This window comes from Pseudorca crassidens, chromosome 10 (assembly GCF_039906515.1).
Source record: "Pseudorca crassidens isolate mPseCra1 chromosome 10, mPseCra1.hap1, whole genome shotgun sequence".
Classification (NCBI taxonomy): Eukaryota; Metazoa; Chordata; class Mammalia; order Artiodactyla; family Delphinidae; genus Pseudorca; species Pseudorca crassidens.
In genome coordinates this window covers 51,870,615-51,887,171 of record NC_090305.1, presented here as the reverse complement: position 1 = coordinate 51,887,171, position 16,557 = coordinate 51,870,615, and the positions used below count along the sequence as shown (strand labels likewise).

At 37.3% G+C, this 16,557-nt stretch overlaps 1 protein-coding gene across 10 annotated transcripts in view; it reads right to left on the bottom strand.

The window, feature by feature from the left end:
- Positions 1–16,557, bottom strand: part of RBMS3 (RNA binding motif single stranded interacting protein 3) — a 723,832-nt gene that overhangs the window by 491,124 nt on the left and 216,151 nt on the right. For all 10 annotated transcript variants that reach the window (XM_067753570.1, XM_067753568.1, XM_067753573.1 and 7 more), the window contains exon 3: positions 16–74. In XM_067753570.1, coding sequence (XP_067609671.1) covers positions 16–74 — 59 coding nt within the window. The remainder of the gene's footprint in view (positions 1–15; positions 75–16,557) is intronic.

Below are 16,557 nucleotides of genomic sequence, written 5' to 3'. Positions count from 1 at the left end.
GGCCCTGACACATACCTTTGCATTGATTTGTGTTTTTGTCAAGGATTGCCTTTGTGGATACGATTTTTCCATACCTGAAAGAGAGAGAGAGAGAGGAAAAAAAGAAAAAAATCCATGTTATTGTAGCCCAATGAAGACACTTAAAACACCGTAATAAACATCGGTGCACACACAACTGAGCAGGAATAAACCAAGAAAACAAGCTCTGAATCCCCATTTCACAGCTGGATGACCTCTTTTCACCAGCTCCTCTTTATAACTAGAGAATGGGCTTCCTTCCCTACATAATCACTGGCTTGAGCCTTTGAAAATAAACCCGTCAGGCTGTCATAGGTGGCTAAGAGGGGATTGTGTGTGATTGTGATCAAAGTAAATCACACTCTGTGGATTCATGGAAAAAATGCACAGGCCTTGGAGCCAGGCTGATCAGGGCCTGCGTCTAGCTCGGGCGCTTACCTAGCGCTGTAACTCTGAGCAGTTCAGCACGACTTATCCAAGCCCATTTTCTCATTTGTAAAGATGAGAATTGGAACAATCACTTTTCATGATTTGGGAGAGGGTTAAATTGAAATGTTGCGATTTCCTAGCAGGTTGTAGGATAAATAGGACTTTGTTTTTGCTACTAAAAAGGTATTCGTTATACTGTAAGTTAATTGAGGATAAGGACTGAGTTTTGTATTCTCCATGCCTAACACCACCGGTAATAGAAGCTAAATAAAAGTTTGCTGTAAATAATCAATGATATAGGTTATCCACGGTGCTTCCTCTACAATAAAATTTCTACCATATTATATCTATATATTTACATCATAAATGTTTTAATTATTTTATCATCTCTTGCAGAAGACCTAGTCTAGGTTTTTTTTTTCAAAGGTGGGTCATATGGAGAATGAAATAATTTTGTTGAGCCTATTTATGAGGTATAAATGATAGGACTGAAGAAGATAAGTCCTAAGACCCTGTCCTTCTTTAGGATTCCATGAAGCATGCTTCTAGATCAACATAAGTACATGGAGAAGTTATAATGCAAATTTAACTACCAAATTTATTAACAACTCATCTTATGTTCAAGATTTCAGCTATGGTCACAAAATATTTGGCAAGTTTTCCTTTAATTCTATGTTCCTAAGGAAGTATAAGAACATAGGATAAATATTAAACATTCTGTGTATTAATGAACTAGGTTCCCTACCACCAATGTTTCTTTTCCATTTGTAATCACCTTGTACTATACCACTAATTCTTTGGAGCATTAAATTCTTGGAGTGGTCATTTATTAAAATTCTAGTGTTGAAAATAGCATAGTGCTAGATGCCTTTGCTTCTTTTTTTTCCCCAATGGAATAGCTATCATTATATCAATATCACCTACAGCCTTGAAAATCATTCCAGTAGGAGCTGAGCTATTGGTAGGTCACAATAGAAACAGGAATAATTGTATGAGATCAGTGGAAGGAGTCTGAGATGATTCCCACCTATACGCTCCGCGCTTCTTAAGTCTGCCGAACTGGGCTGGAGCTGTCCAAAGCTGAACTGGGCAGATTTCACCAGCATAAACCTGACGCTTCAGCTACTTGCATCTTTAGTACACCTGCCCTTCCTGCACCATTACAATGATAACCCTACAGTAAACAAAATCGAAGAGAGCTAGGGTTGAAAGTGTCTCTTACTATTTTGCAGATGAAGAAAGTATGTTCTAAAAGATCATTAACTTGATCAAAATCGTATAATTTGTGAAACTTCCAATAGGAACTTGAATATGGGATTTTTGAGTCTGGTGCAGTGCTTAACTAATATAGCATGCAGCCTCTAAAATAGAAAAGCTACATATATCAAGTCGTCTTGTTCAATCAACCTTCACGTCTTTGGGGATCCATGTATTTGATCTCCAGGGCAATGCAATGTAGTCATTAAAAGAATATATTGTGGCAATAAACTTCCATGGCTCAAATCTCAGTTCAACCAGGGTATATTTGATTAACTAAGTCTTATGTGCTCTTTGCGTCATTTCACCATCTATAATGATATAAATCTATTTTTATATTGATTTAGATGATATTTATTTAAAATTGTGTACATCTACTTGTAAACCTATAAAATGATGATAACAGTCTCTACCTCATAAGGTTGTGGGGTTCACCTAGAGTGCTGATAACACTGGCTGGCATAGAGAAAGTGCTCATTTAATATTAGCTTTTCTTACAATCACTTTTTTGCTGTTATCTGCTACATAAAATTGTCTCCAGTCCTTGGCATTCTCTGAGGTAGATAAGAAGTGGAAAGGGGGTTAAGGTTCTGTCCCAAATCCCAGCTTAAAACACTACTACTTAGACTGTCAAAATCTTCCACTAAGAAACTTGGAAGGTAACGTTATTTGCTAAAAGGATAATTTGCATTTATAATTTATATTGTTATTTTTAATGTTTGGAATTTTATTAACTATATTCTCACTGTATTTAATCATACAATTACCCATAGGTTCAAATCTTTTCATGGTTTATTTAGTATGACAAACTGTCTGTTGCCTCATTTTATTTTAACTTGTAGATTTTTATTGAGCAGAGATGCAAATAATTTCTGTCCAGTGGAAAAGATAACCCTAAAGTTACAGCTTATTGCCATGTTCAACATTAATTAGTTTTGTATCTAAACTGACATTCATATCCTAATGTTCCTTTATAAGTTGCCTGCAGATATCTAGCTTTTCAAATGCTCTTTGAACTAGTTTTAACACCTTGTATATACAAGCCCACTCTCCCCCAAATTCTTCCTCCTTCCACATTCCCCTACCCCCAGGACATACATAAGCCTCTCTTTAGAGCTCTATTTCATCCCAAGAGTTTCTCTTTTAGGAAAATAACCAGTACAATAATATATTTGAACAGTGTGTTCAGTAGACAATGTTTAAAGGTACCTATAACCGTACCCATTAACTACAGTGATGTTTGCTAGGTTTGGACTATTCAGGCAAGTAAACATTTGCAAAATTATATGGATCTTAGAGAAGAAAACAAAAAGAGAGAAAACAGGGAATATCTGCTGAAACATTTTTCCCCACACAAAGCACCCATCAATAAAATATGGAAGAAGTAACAACCAGAGGAAGAAAAAGAATTTAGAACATTTATAACCATCTCACATCAGGCACATAAACCCTTAAGACAAAAATCCTTCTTTTGTTTCTAAAGCCACTCCTGACATTTTTCCATAAGTACCTTCTAAATTAAAATTTAGCTCTGTCTCTTAAAGAGGAAATTGAAAATTACTGTATCTCATAGTGAATTCTGTCTCACAATGGGACTCTTAACCTATGGTGTCCATGTTGTCCTACTGTATCACTGTTACGAGGATTTCTTCTTCATAAAATTCAGTATATGCAAAAGATCACTATCAGTCTTTTAACAGCCAAAAAAGTGAAATGCTTTCTTGTAGAAAACATTTGTGACTACTTTAGCAAGCAACATTTTTCTTAAAAAAATTATTTTATTATTCAGAAAGTATTACAATACTACTATACATGGAAAAATCACACACACACACACACACACACACACACACACACACACGCCAAAAAGCAAAGTATGCTGTTTCTTGACTTCCCTATTCCTAATTACTCTCTAGGCGAGACTTTCCAATGGTCCAGAATCACAAAACCATAGAACACAACTTGTTAGTTCAGCCTCTACTCTGGCTGGAGCTACAGGAATTTCAGTCCTTGGCTCAGTTACAAGATTCTGCATTAAAAATTATTTCACAAAGCTAGAATATGCTTTAAACAACAAGAGAAGGTATTTAATGGGCCATTGGTTCTAATTCATGTCTGAACTCTCACGATGACAAACAGGGACTTTCTGCATGACTGGTGCTGTGTCCTCCCTGCCCTGCTAAGTCAGCCACTGATGTAGGTAAAGCAAGTTTAGACTTTTTTTTTGAAAAGACCTAAAACCACCATAAAGACAAAAACCACCCATATAATGTACCTGTGAAGAATTGTATTAAATTTCTCTTATGTCTTGTCAAAGTAGAGTAAAACTACTGACTAAAGTTATTTTTTTAATATATTCTAAAGAAAAAAAATATTTCTCAGGTAAAATTATTCCTAAACTTACATTATATTACTTCTTTACTCTTCCCCTTTTTGGAGTTTAGATCAAGACCTTAAGTGTTCAGAAAGCTTTTTTTCTTTTTTTTATGCCACCCACAAGTGGAAAGCAACGTCTGATATTAGAGGAAAATATGTGACCCAATTACTGAACAATGCCTGGAAATAGACACCTCAGCGGGGTCCCCAATTCTCTCTTCTCTGTTTTCACTTCCTGAAGCTAGAAGAGATAAAATATCACCCACAGTCAACTTCCTGGGGGTGTTTCAACTTCTTGGGGGAAACAAATAAATGAACACATTTTTTTTAACCATAATTCTTTCCATCTGGGTTCAGTGCCTTCTCCAGCCAGTATGAGAAGCACGTAAGACAGCATTGCTAGGGCACTTTTCTATATAAAAATAAACAATTCCATGTCATATCTACAAAGTCACCAACTATCCTGAGTGCCCATAAATTCTCCAAACACAGCCCGGTTCCCAATAACATTGTCTTTATAGTCTAAGAGGACTTTGTGATCACAAACAGAAGCCAATGCACAATAACCACCCACTTACTACATTTTGAGTTTTCACAACTGAGTTTTATAATTCATGTGTTGTCTATCAACTCTAAAAAATACGCTTACCTGAGCTTGTCAATAAAATATTTACATTTAATTTTTTAAAGAAATAGTCAATTCTTTCTGACATTTATTCTTATTCTTAAATAGCATCTGAGTCATTTGTTGATACCCTTGATTATTCCACATACAAGCCTCATTTAAACTAATGGAATCTTTTATTTTCCAAAACTGAGGAGAAAATAGAGCAATTATGGGTCTACTCTTCATCAATTATGAAGACATCAATTTGGTGGGATTTTTCTATAAAGAATTTCTTTTTAAAGCCTTTTACTGAATCACCCACTGTGTATATTAATTCAGGTAATACAGGCAGAGACTGAAAATAGTTCCTGCAGTCAATCAACTCCCAGCTAACTCATTTTTCACATGCCTTCTATACTGATACCAAGACAAGAACAAAGGTATTACATTTATTTAATGGATGGACTATTATCCTTTTAGCCAATGTGGTTGTTTGCCTTCTTCTAGAATGCTCATTCATTCTTTGGCACTTGGGGATGCTAATGGGGTATATCTATGGCTTTTGAGATCCAGTAGGAATGTGGTGGGACTATCTCTTTGAGGGACCACATCATCCAGGTTCCATCTACAAGAGAACAAGTCTACAGCCCATTAACATTCTGAGTCATTAACAAATTCATTCTACAAACAAGTGGTCAAAGCCAGGAATAACTATTGTGGGCAGAACTATGTCCCCTCAAATTTCATATGTTGAGGCTTAACACCAACACCTCAAAATGTAACCATATTTGGGCAGATAGCCTTTAAAGAGGTAAGGTATACTCTATAGTAGCACAGGGAACTCTGCTCAATATTATATAACAATCTAAGTGGGAAAAGAATTTGATAAAGAATGGATATATGAAAAAAAAAATAAAGAGGTAAGGTAAAACCAAGTCCTATGCATGGGCCCTAATCGAATATGACTGACATCCTTATAAATTAGGACAAAGGCACAGAGGAAAGACCACAAGGCACAGAGGGAAGAGATGGCCATTTACAAGCCAGGAGAGAGGCCTCAGAAGAAATCACACTTCTGACACCTTCATCTCATATTTCTAGCTTCCAGAACTGTGAGAAAATAAATTTCTGTTGCTTAAGTGGTACTTGGTTATGGCAGCCCTAGCAAACTAACACAATAACCTCTTATTCAAGGTCTGGTGAGCTTTGATAAAGGGAATGAAGATGAGACCTCCTTAAATTCTTGACACAGTGATTTGGCAGTGGGTCCCACCAAGCCCTCACCTAACACCTCCAAGTTCTCTGTCACCCACGTGTGTGACAACAGAGGCCAATAAGTATCACCCAGAACAGACAACTAATACTCTAGAACCTGGTTCTTGGCCTTGTAGTTTGGGCATTCTTTTTATCCCCCCAGAGATAATCATACTCTTGAATCCACACCAAGTAAATGTCACAAGTTTATTGCACAAACAGAAATGTCCTTTTTTTTTTTTTTTTTTTTTTGTGGTACGCGGGCCTCTCACTGCTGTGGCCTCTCCTGTTGCGGAGCACAGGCTCCGGATGCGCAGGCTCAGCGGCCATGGCTCACGGGCCCAGCCGCTCCGGGGCATGTGGGATCTTCCTGGACCGGGGCACGAACCCGTGTCCCCTGCATTGGCAGGCAGACTCTCAACCACTGCACCACCAGGGAAGCCCGAAATGTCCTTTTTAATTTACAACTTCGGACTAGCACACTCCAAAGAAAACAAAATAAGAGTTTCTAGCTGGGAGAATTGAAGAAAATTTCAAGGAGGAGGAAGTGTTTAAAGAAGGGGTAACATGTTGACAATCAGAAATGTTTTTTATACTTCTTAGGGATAAGAAAAACAATTCTAAAAAAAAAATTCTTTTTTAGACACATGTATTACTCTTTAGTACATTACTGTTTTCACGCTACAAATAGGTTCACCATGATCCTAGGGCTGTCATGCTGCATTTACAATCTGACCAACTCTAAGACAATGGTTCTCAGACTTTGATGTGCCCCAGAATCTCTTGGAGGCCTTATTAACACACGGAGTGCTGGGCCCAACTCCCAGAAATACAGACTCTGCAGGTAAGAGGTGGGTCTGAAGGATTTGCAACTCTAATAAGATCCCAGGTGATGCTGATGTTGTTGATAGTGTTATGAGAACCACCACTTCAAGAAAGAGAATGACATACGAACACCAAAGCATGTGTGGTTTGTTACCTACAAAATTCACAGTCTGAGGGAACTTTCTATGGCCACGGAGAACTACTTTCAAAACTGCAAACAGCATTTGCTTTTGTTCAAATGATATTCTATGTTGAAAAAGATGGACTACAAATTTTTTCAGAGTTTTTGCTTAATAATATTTTTTCATTTACCTAATATAATGACAACTTACAACTCAAAGACAGCTGCTTTGAAACTTTTGTCAGGGACTTTTTAGAAAGTCCAAAGAAAACACATGGACAATATCTATGTAACTCTCTTCCTTCATCTGAAATAACTAGTTGCTAGTTCCTAGTTTGATTGAATTAGAGTACTAATATGAAAAAAATAACTGGCAGGCAAATAACAATTAGTAACTGTTAGTGTCTTTGCTGGTTCTTTAATGAGAAATGGATGTAAAGCTGGAATGAATATACTAGACTGAAAATGAATACTTTCAAATTCTGAAACAAAACAAAACAAAAATCACTAACTTGCTAACTCTTGGGTTACATTTTAGGTTATGTATTTATGTTACGTAGTTAGGGTATATAGCCTGTCATCTTAGAGAAAGCTTGTGAGAAAGAGATTTCCATGCAAACAAATGGGATGGCAAATCACATCCTTTTGGGTACTTTATACAACCAATCATAGCACATTTCAGCATGCTTAACATCCTTTAATATTTGTTCTGCTAATGAGGAAAGAGAATAGGCTTTGGAATCAATTAATATGGACTTGAGAATTTGAAAAAGAATAGATACATGTATATGTATGACTGAATCACTTTGCTGTACGCCTGAAACTAACACAACCTTGTTAATCAACTATAGTCCAATATAAAATAAGAAGTTAAAAAAAACTATGGACTTGAATCTGACCTGTACCACCCATAGGATGTGAAACAAACAAACTACTCAACACCTTGGTACCTCAGTTTGCTGATCTGTATAGTGTAATCACTAGGCCTGCTTTTTTAGTGGCTGTAAAGATGAAATAAAATAGCGTGTGCTAAACTTCCTAGTACAATGGGTGACCCGTTGAAATTTCTTCCATTGTCTTACTAAAGCCTACCTTATGCTTTATTACCTATACATTTACCATGTAGCATACAAATGTCCATGTATAACTTGGACAACAATATCTCTTGACTATTTGATAGAGCCAGTCTCCGTGCTGGCAGAGGCCCCTTAGGAAGCATAGGCTTTGACACTCATATGACCTCTCATTTATACTCCAAGTCAATTCACAGTTTCTCCTCCACTCACACAGTTTCCTCCTGGCAACATCTAACTCCTTGCTCAGTCTGATCTCAAAGTTCAGCCCCTTCCATGCAGCCCCCACTACCTTTCCATATGCATCTGCCTTCTAACCTCCCACCAGTACCCACTGCTCCAGTTACTACCACAGGCCCACTCATTCTCAAGTTCCCCCTCTCCCAGCCAGCAGCCAACAAGTCATGGTACTTGGTGGACCACATCTTGACCCTGGCCCTCCTTGGTTCTCACTGCTGTCCACTTCTAGTACATCCATGCATGGTTGACTGTCAATAGCATCCCACTCCAAGGCCGTTTGGTCTTCAAGGGCCCAATCCTGGTCTTCTGTAAGTGGATTTTAGATTTCAGAGATTTTAAATACCTCTCTTACCAAAAGCAAAGGATCCTATCAGGATTCATGGGTCCTCCCTTCAAAACCTCTCTAATGTCCATCCCTATTTGTTTTATTTAGTTGACACTTTTACAACACTTTTATGGGCCAGCCCCTCTTCTAGGCTCCCTATGTATATCCACTCTTGTTAGTCATCACAACAAGCCCTGGATGTGTTCACTAGCTGTGTTACGGACAAGAACACTGATACAGAAACACCTGAAGTAACTTTCTCAAGGTCATATAACTAGGAAGTAGCAAAAGCAAAATCCCGGGCTGTCAGGCTTCAGAGCATGGGGCCTGCCTCTCAGCTCTAGTGCCTCCTGCCAACCTCCTGTCTCAAAAAGGAAGCCATTGCTTCTCCTTTTCTCTCTTCCAACTCCCATTCATCCCTGCCATGTCTGTGCCCTTGTTTCCCTATATATCACCTATGTTTTCTGAAACTTAATCTTTTTCCCCAGCACCAGGGCTCTTTCCCCTCTGCCTTCCCTTGAACACTTGTAGATCATTTCTTCCTATACATTGGCTATCATCAAGTTTCTCTCTTTTCATTCCTTGACAGAGTGGTCTTGATTGATTGCTCTGCTCATTCTACTTCTTTCTTCTTAATTTCTAATTACATCCTAAATACTGACTTCTATTATTGGAACATAACTGAAAATTAACTAGTAACTTCTTAATAAGTAAAAAAAGCAGTTATCATCATCCTTGACTTCTCACTACCATTTAACCCCCTGGAAAACCTTCATTTTGAAACATTCTTCCCTTGGGTTCCATGCAGCACACTAACCTGGTCCTTATCTTCCTTTCTTGCAGACAAGTTATCCCTTTATCTCTTTCACTTGGCTTTTCTTCTCCTCTAGATTCCTAAAAGTGGGTGCACCTCAAGCGTAATCCTTAGCTCACTTTTGTTTTAGTGCTACAATATCCATGAGACTGCTAATTCCCAGAAAGGACATGTATCAGAATCAGCTGGATGGCTTCTTACAACTCTGGGCTCCAACCTCAGAGTTTTGATTGTTTGGGATGAGGTACAAGAAAGTGAATGTCTAACAAGCTCACAAATTAGAACCAAGAACCACACTGTGAGAACCATTGATTAGAAATCTCCTTCATTATCACATTTTGAATTTCCATTTCTTTGTGTTTCCATCTCATATTTCTTTCTCTAGATCTGCCTTCACCCTCAAACCTCAGTCTAGAATCTACAGTTAGAATTATTGGATATTTAGAGTTATTAATTATTTCCCTTTGGAAAAATTAGAATTATCGGATATTTCCCTTTGGATGGAATGGTCATCTCAAAATGCAAAATGCAACATCTCAAAAATGCAGCAAAGTTGAACTCGCTGTTTTCCCCTTTCTCCCTTCTCTGAAAACATCTCTGGGGCAGAAGCTAGTTGGGTAGTAATGAGTGTACAGGGAGGAGACTCTGACAACCTGGACAACTCAAGCCCCAGCTGGAGGGGCTCTGCATCCTGTCTCTGGCCATTGTTACCACAAAGGAATGGGATCCAAATGTTGCAAGGCCTTCTGATTGTCTCTGAAAGAAATCTGGATTTTCAGGCAATATTTCTCAATTTTTCAAGATTGTCTTAGAGTTTTTATAAAACAATGTGAAAACACTCTTCTAGGCAGACTGAGCTTGATGGGTGCCAGTTTGTGACGTTGCCCTGATGTCCTCCAGCTGCCCCTTCTCATTCTAAATAACATAGATCCTTCCAGGGCAAAATGTATGTTCTGACCCATTGTCTGCCAGCTATTTCTCCCAAATCTGCATAGCTGTTGTGCTCATGGCCTGCATAAAATCATCTAGCATTATTATTTTTTTTTCCTGTTTTATGGTATTATTTGTTTGTTCCCCATGAGATTGTCTCTTCAACCAGACCTTGATTTTTCAGGGGTCTATATAATGCTTTATGCTTCTGTGGACATCCCTGAAATATCCAGGACAGAGTTGGATGAATAATAAATGTCTATGCAAATCTGCTGATTTTTAAGTAAATTTTATGAACCTGACAACTTTTTCCACATCAGAAACACCTACTAATGACTGAACTACACTTACACACAAACAAATACGTATATACCATTAATTGAGCACTTGCTATATGCTGGTCACTACACACAGTGCATTAGGTATTTTATTCCAAATTCTCACAACTACCTAATAAGCTGATATTATTATTCTCATTTTTTACGGATGAAGAATTAAACTTAGATACCTTAAGTGACTTGCCCAAGTTGACACAGCTATTGAGTTACATTGCTTATATTTGAACTCAGGTGCATTTGGCTACAAAATCCCTACTCTTTCCTTGATAATCACACTGTCCTTAAAGCATAATGAATAAACTTGGGTAAAAGTCAGTCCCCTGGCCAGTCCTGGGGTCACAGAAACATTTGCAAGTCTTTTGTACACGTTGGACATGACTGCAGCTCCAAAAGGCACAAAAATGACCAAAAGTCATTGGACATAGTATAGTTGGACATTCATCATAGATTGTTAGAACTCACTTCTAGAGAAACTTCTTTCTTAAAGAAGCTTCTGATTTCACAACATGTAGCCCATTCTAGTACATCTGTGACTCTAATGTGAACTGTATGCATAATGTAAAACATAGCTTCACAGCAGAATTGACATTTGCTATTTGGGGAAGACATCAGACCTCAGATTCTGAAAATTCTGACATCATCTATTGACCCAACACTATTAAAAAAAAAACTGCATCAAATATGTAGCATATGTGACCATTTTGAGAGCCGTGTTTTAGTAGCAGTGGAATCAGCTGTTCAGAGCACATGCTCAGTTTCCATGATATCCCTCAGTACCAAAGCACATAATCAGGTTCTCAGGAAAGTTCTGTGATGGAGTTGTTACTAATAAAGTAGTAGCTCCCAATCTTCGCTTAGGCTACTTAGCTTCCTTCTAATTCCCACCCAGATTTTCTTTGTCACTACCCTTCCTCCTCCAGCTCAACTGGCATCTTCTCTCTGATGCCTTTTCTCTCTTCCCCAAGTAGCTCATTTCAGTTCTGGTTATGATCCAACATGGCATTGAGCATAACTCTATTAGAAAGTGCATTGTATCATCAATTGTGTCAACGACAAAAATGCAATACTTTATCAATATTGCATTGTACTGTGCTGTACTATACCTTTGACCATCCTAATACTGAAGATGAGTTCTTCAAGGGTAGGGCATAGGTGTTATTTATTTTATATCCCTAGCCTTACATGCAGGGCTCACTCAATAATTGTTTGTTGGATGAATGAATAAATAAGTGAATACCATATATCACATCCCCAACATCAGAATGTAAATTCTGATGCAAAGCTAGTTTTGCATTATGCGTACAGTTCACATTAGAGTCACAGTTGTACAAGAATGTACTAAAGGTTGTGAAATCAGAGAAGACAATCAGAGTGTCAATGAGAGTAAGTATATCTAGGCACAGATATATCTTCCACTTTGCAATGTGACAAAGCACATATCCTACTGACAGTGATACATCACGTTTTAGATCTTATATTGAGCACATTCACTTCATTTCATTCAAAAGGAGAGTGAGTTATAACATCATTAAAGAGCCAAAATATGAAATAGTTGTAAAGTCTTTGTTGTAAAATGTTTTATGGCATTATGTTATTTTAAATTGACAAAGACACTCAAGAAAAAGAACTGACATAATATATTGAATGAGGAATTTCGTATAGTAGAGCAGCTACTCTAAGCTTTTTTTAATACAAGAATGCCACTGCTTCATTTGAAAGAATCAGAACTTGCAGTGGGAAAAATAGAAAAAACCATGTCATGTAGAGAGAAGTGGTCCCATGAAGCTCACACATACCAGAAGCAGAAAAGATGAAAATCAAGCCCAACTTTTAAATCTCATATCTTTAATTTCAAAACTTATAAAACAAGGTACCCAAGTGGATGAGAACACAGCCATTTTTGTCAACACATCAATCTCTTCACATAAAATGTTGAGGAAGTTATAAACTTTCCAATATAAATACAAAATATTGGATAAAGCTCTTCTGTATCACTCCAAAAGATTCAGTCCTTGTGTTACCATAGCAGAAAGCTCACTGTCCAATGGATATTCGAATAATTCATAACATAAATCAATGATGCAGTCCATTTACCTCTGTGAAGATTATTTGTTTTATAGATTGTCTGTATTAGTCATAGTATTTTAAAAATTGTATGTAAAAATATATAACTATCACACCAGGTAAGTGAGAAGACAATAAAAGAATGCATGTTAAGCATTCCAGCTTAGTAATAAGCTTATAGCAGTTGATTCTCCAAAACAGTAGTTGCTGGAGTGATGTTCAATCTTTCAATTACTTAATAGTCAGACAATTTAAGCTTATATTATAAATACATTCTGAAAAACATAATTAAGAAAGTGAGTAGACTGCAAAATGTGTGCAGTGCTGTCTCCATTCAGTTATCAGTGGCTGCTTGTTCATTTGTCTTAACCCTTCCCACTATCACTGCAGGTGTACACACACCTCTGAGTGCTTTCCTTTCTTTCCACTGGGAAAATGTTTTGCATGACAAGGTACACATCTCTGAGACTTTTTTAGTCCATTCCACTTGGGGAGGTTCAGGGCTAAAGGGAAAATGCAAGGAAAATTCAATATGCTCCCCATATCAGGAAGACTATCATGTCTTCTTATAGATTCTTTTTACCTGATCAACTCTTATTTAATAAAGCTTGAATATATGGTCTCTAATGTCCACTATAAGGTCCCTTAAGATGCTCTCAGTGTAACATAATATCTATACTATCACAACCAAAGCCTTGTTTGCATACTTTCTTGAAAAACCTATGACTATGAATTTTGTGTGTAAGCACAGATCATGTCTCATAATACTGAAGGGGAGACTCCATGTTTTATACACACTCATGGTGCAGACCATCTACACCTAGTAGTAACACAGTAAACAACTGATGATGTGATAATGTTCCTCCAGGAATGATAAAAGCAGCTGTTCTAAACTGTGGTGCAAATTAAAAAAGGAAAAACTTATCAAAGTTAATCACTTACTGGCAAATGCATTGTGCTTGATTAACTATTCTTACTCCCTGTGTTTACTTGTGCCTTAAGAATCCATTACAGACACTACTCACACCAAAATAAACTCTTCACTTTCATTATATTATATGTATAATGTTACTCAACTGGGTTGCAGTATCACCTCAGTAAAAAAATCCAAGAATAATTTTGTGCTCAACAGTTCTTTGCCCCACAGTGCTTTACATATCTCATTTCTACTACATCCGTCAGGGAAGACAGCCAGCTCAGTTTCTCTTTCTGGTCTCCAATCTCATCATCTCCCAGTGTGAGCCCCCAAATCCAACCAAAGTTGACTCCTGGAAGGTTCCAGAATCTTCACTGCTAAAATGCAATTCCGCCAGCCAAGAATTGTCTTCCTTTCCCCCTGCCTCTCTACTCACAACTTCCTTTGCCTGCTATCGGTGTGTCTCCTCCAGAAAGACTTCCGTCATCATCTGTTCTTTTAGCTGAATTAGGAGCATCCCCTCTCCCAGGGGGCCTGGTGCTTTCTCCTTGTAGCTCTGTTCCCACTGCACATAAGCACAGGCTTATTCCTGAGAGTTACTTGAGAACAGAAACCATCCTCCTTGTTTGTATCACCCAGCCATCATATGGAAGACAGCAGAGAATAGGTGCTCAAGAAAAGTGGTTGAATAGACAATGATGAGGATATTAATTCCTATGTAAAAAATCAGCTTACAAGAAAACAAAGTTGAAACTTTTTTTTTGTAAGACCCACAACATATGAAATTAGTAGGGAAGCTGTGTTTCTTCTTCCTTGTATTAAAAATGGTTTATAACAACATAATGGATAATATATTGGATTTATTCAAACGATAAAATACTACACCGTGATGCGAATGACAAACAATGGCCATAAGCAACAATAAGGAGGAATCTCCAACGATGAGCAACATGAAGCAGACAGGCAAAAGCACATATTAAAAGATTCTACTTATATAAGTTTATGTATTAGAAATCAGGATGGGGGTTATCCTTGGAAGGAGTTAGTAACTAGAAGCGGCATGTAGGTTTGCAGTGCTGGTCACATCCTGCTCTGTGAGTTGGCTGCTGGTGACATGGGTGTGTTCAGTTTGTGAAAACACACCAAGAAGCTGTACACTGACGATTACTGCACTTTTCTACTAGAGAGCGTTTTTCAATAAAACATTCAGAAAATAATAGCATGGTGGCAGAAGTTAATGATATTTCTAATGAAAAGGAGCCACACAGACATGGAGCAGCAAATAATACTTCCCATCCATCCATTTTCTGAGGGAATTTTACTGTTTTCTTTCGAGTCTCTAAGAGCCTTAGTTTAGAACCATTTGGCATAAGCTGAATAAAGAAGAAATATACAAACAGAATACAAATAGAGGTGCTAATAAATCATCGGCAACATATTGATTTTTATTGTGTAAAGAGACTTTTACCTATATCATAGCATAGTAATTTGGAAAAAAACAAAACAAAACACAAACTAAGGCCCCTGACATAAAATTCATTATAGCAATAAAAATAGTAGTTTTGAGAAGAAAATATTATAACATATGCCCTGTATCCCCACATACATATATTTATGTCTTGCAAATAAGCCTGATTCTATTGCCAGGTGGATTCCTTTTGAAGCTACATGATTTTTCCCAATTGGATTAGTGTGGATTTCGTCGTACCCTGCTTACAGATGTGTGTTACTCAATAGAAATTCACCCACAAAGAGGAAGTAATATATTCTGCTCAGGAGGTGGCCTCTTGTCCCCTTTGTCTTAAAGTTAACCACTGGTAAACCAAAGTAAAAGTTGATGTGTTTAGATGGTATGAGCTTTCATGTGCCATGGGAACATAATTGGTTCCACTTTCCTTCACATTAAATGTAATGAAAAGCCACATTTCACGCCCATAAGATTGAAATTCTACTAACAGTCTTCAGCCCACTCCTCACTTGAGCACTGACATTTTAATAAGTGATTATTTTTTCCATTATAGAGGGGCTATATCTCATAAAATCAGATTTGGAAAATGTAGAAAAAAATAGAAAGACAGAAATTATTCATAATCTCACCGCACAAACTCTTGCTAGGTAGGTTAATTTCCTCTCCTACATATGGGTTTTCTTGTTTATGGGTTTCACATATCACACCACTTACATAATTCCTTATCCAGCACTAACACTTTCAAAGACTTTCTATATGACTATTAAGTATAAGCAATGCCAAAATCAATGTAGTATATAACATAAAAATTATTTCAGTATTGTTGGAACAGTGTAAGCCACACACACAAACAAGCAAGTACGTAAAAGTAGTGATCTTCATCAGGTTGTTTACAATGTACACACTTATAAAGGCATCTTTATTATTATTATTACTATTATTATTATTACTATTAAGTTAATTAACTAATTATCTAATTTTTAGTGAATGTTACCAAGTACCAAAGGATGTCCTCAGGAATGTAAGGGTTACAGTTCACTTACTGCATTTCTACTGCCTTTTTTAATTTCAAGTATATCATCATTTCAGGGTATGTCATCATATCAAGGAACTTCAAAAGAATAAAGGTGTGGATGGCTGACACCTGCCGATATATGTGTCTCCTGGCTATTTTATTTTATTTATTTTTCTTTTTTTTTATGTTTTGGCTGTGCCACGTGGCATGTGCGATCTTAGTTCCCTGACCAAGGATCAAACACGTGCCCGCTGCATTGGATCTCCTGCCTATTTTAGAACTGATTTTCCTACACGTATCTTTTGAGTTAACATTTACTGCTTCCTCCTGTAAATTACAGGCTTCTCAAAAAAATAGCAACATTAGAAAGCATACAGATCTGTGTGTTTCTATGTGTGTCTTTGTGTACATGCACTTATAGAGAGGTCTCTTCCTACAGCCCCTACAGCAGAGTCCCTAAGAGAAAAGATTTAATCTTGTTTGAGCG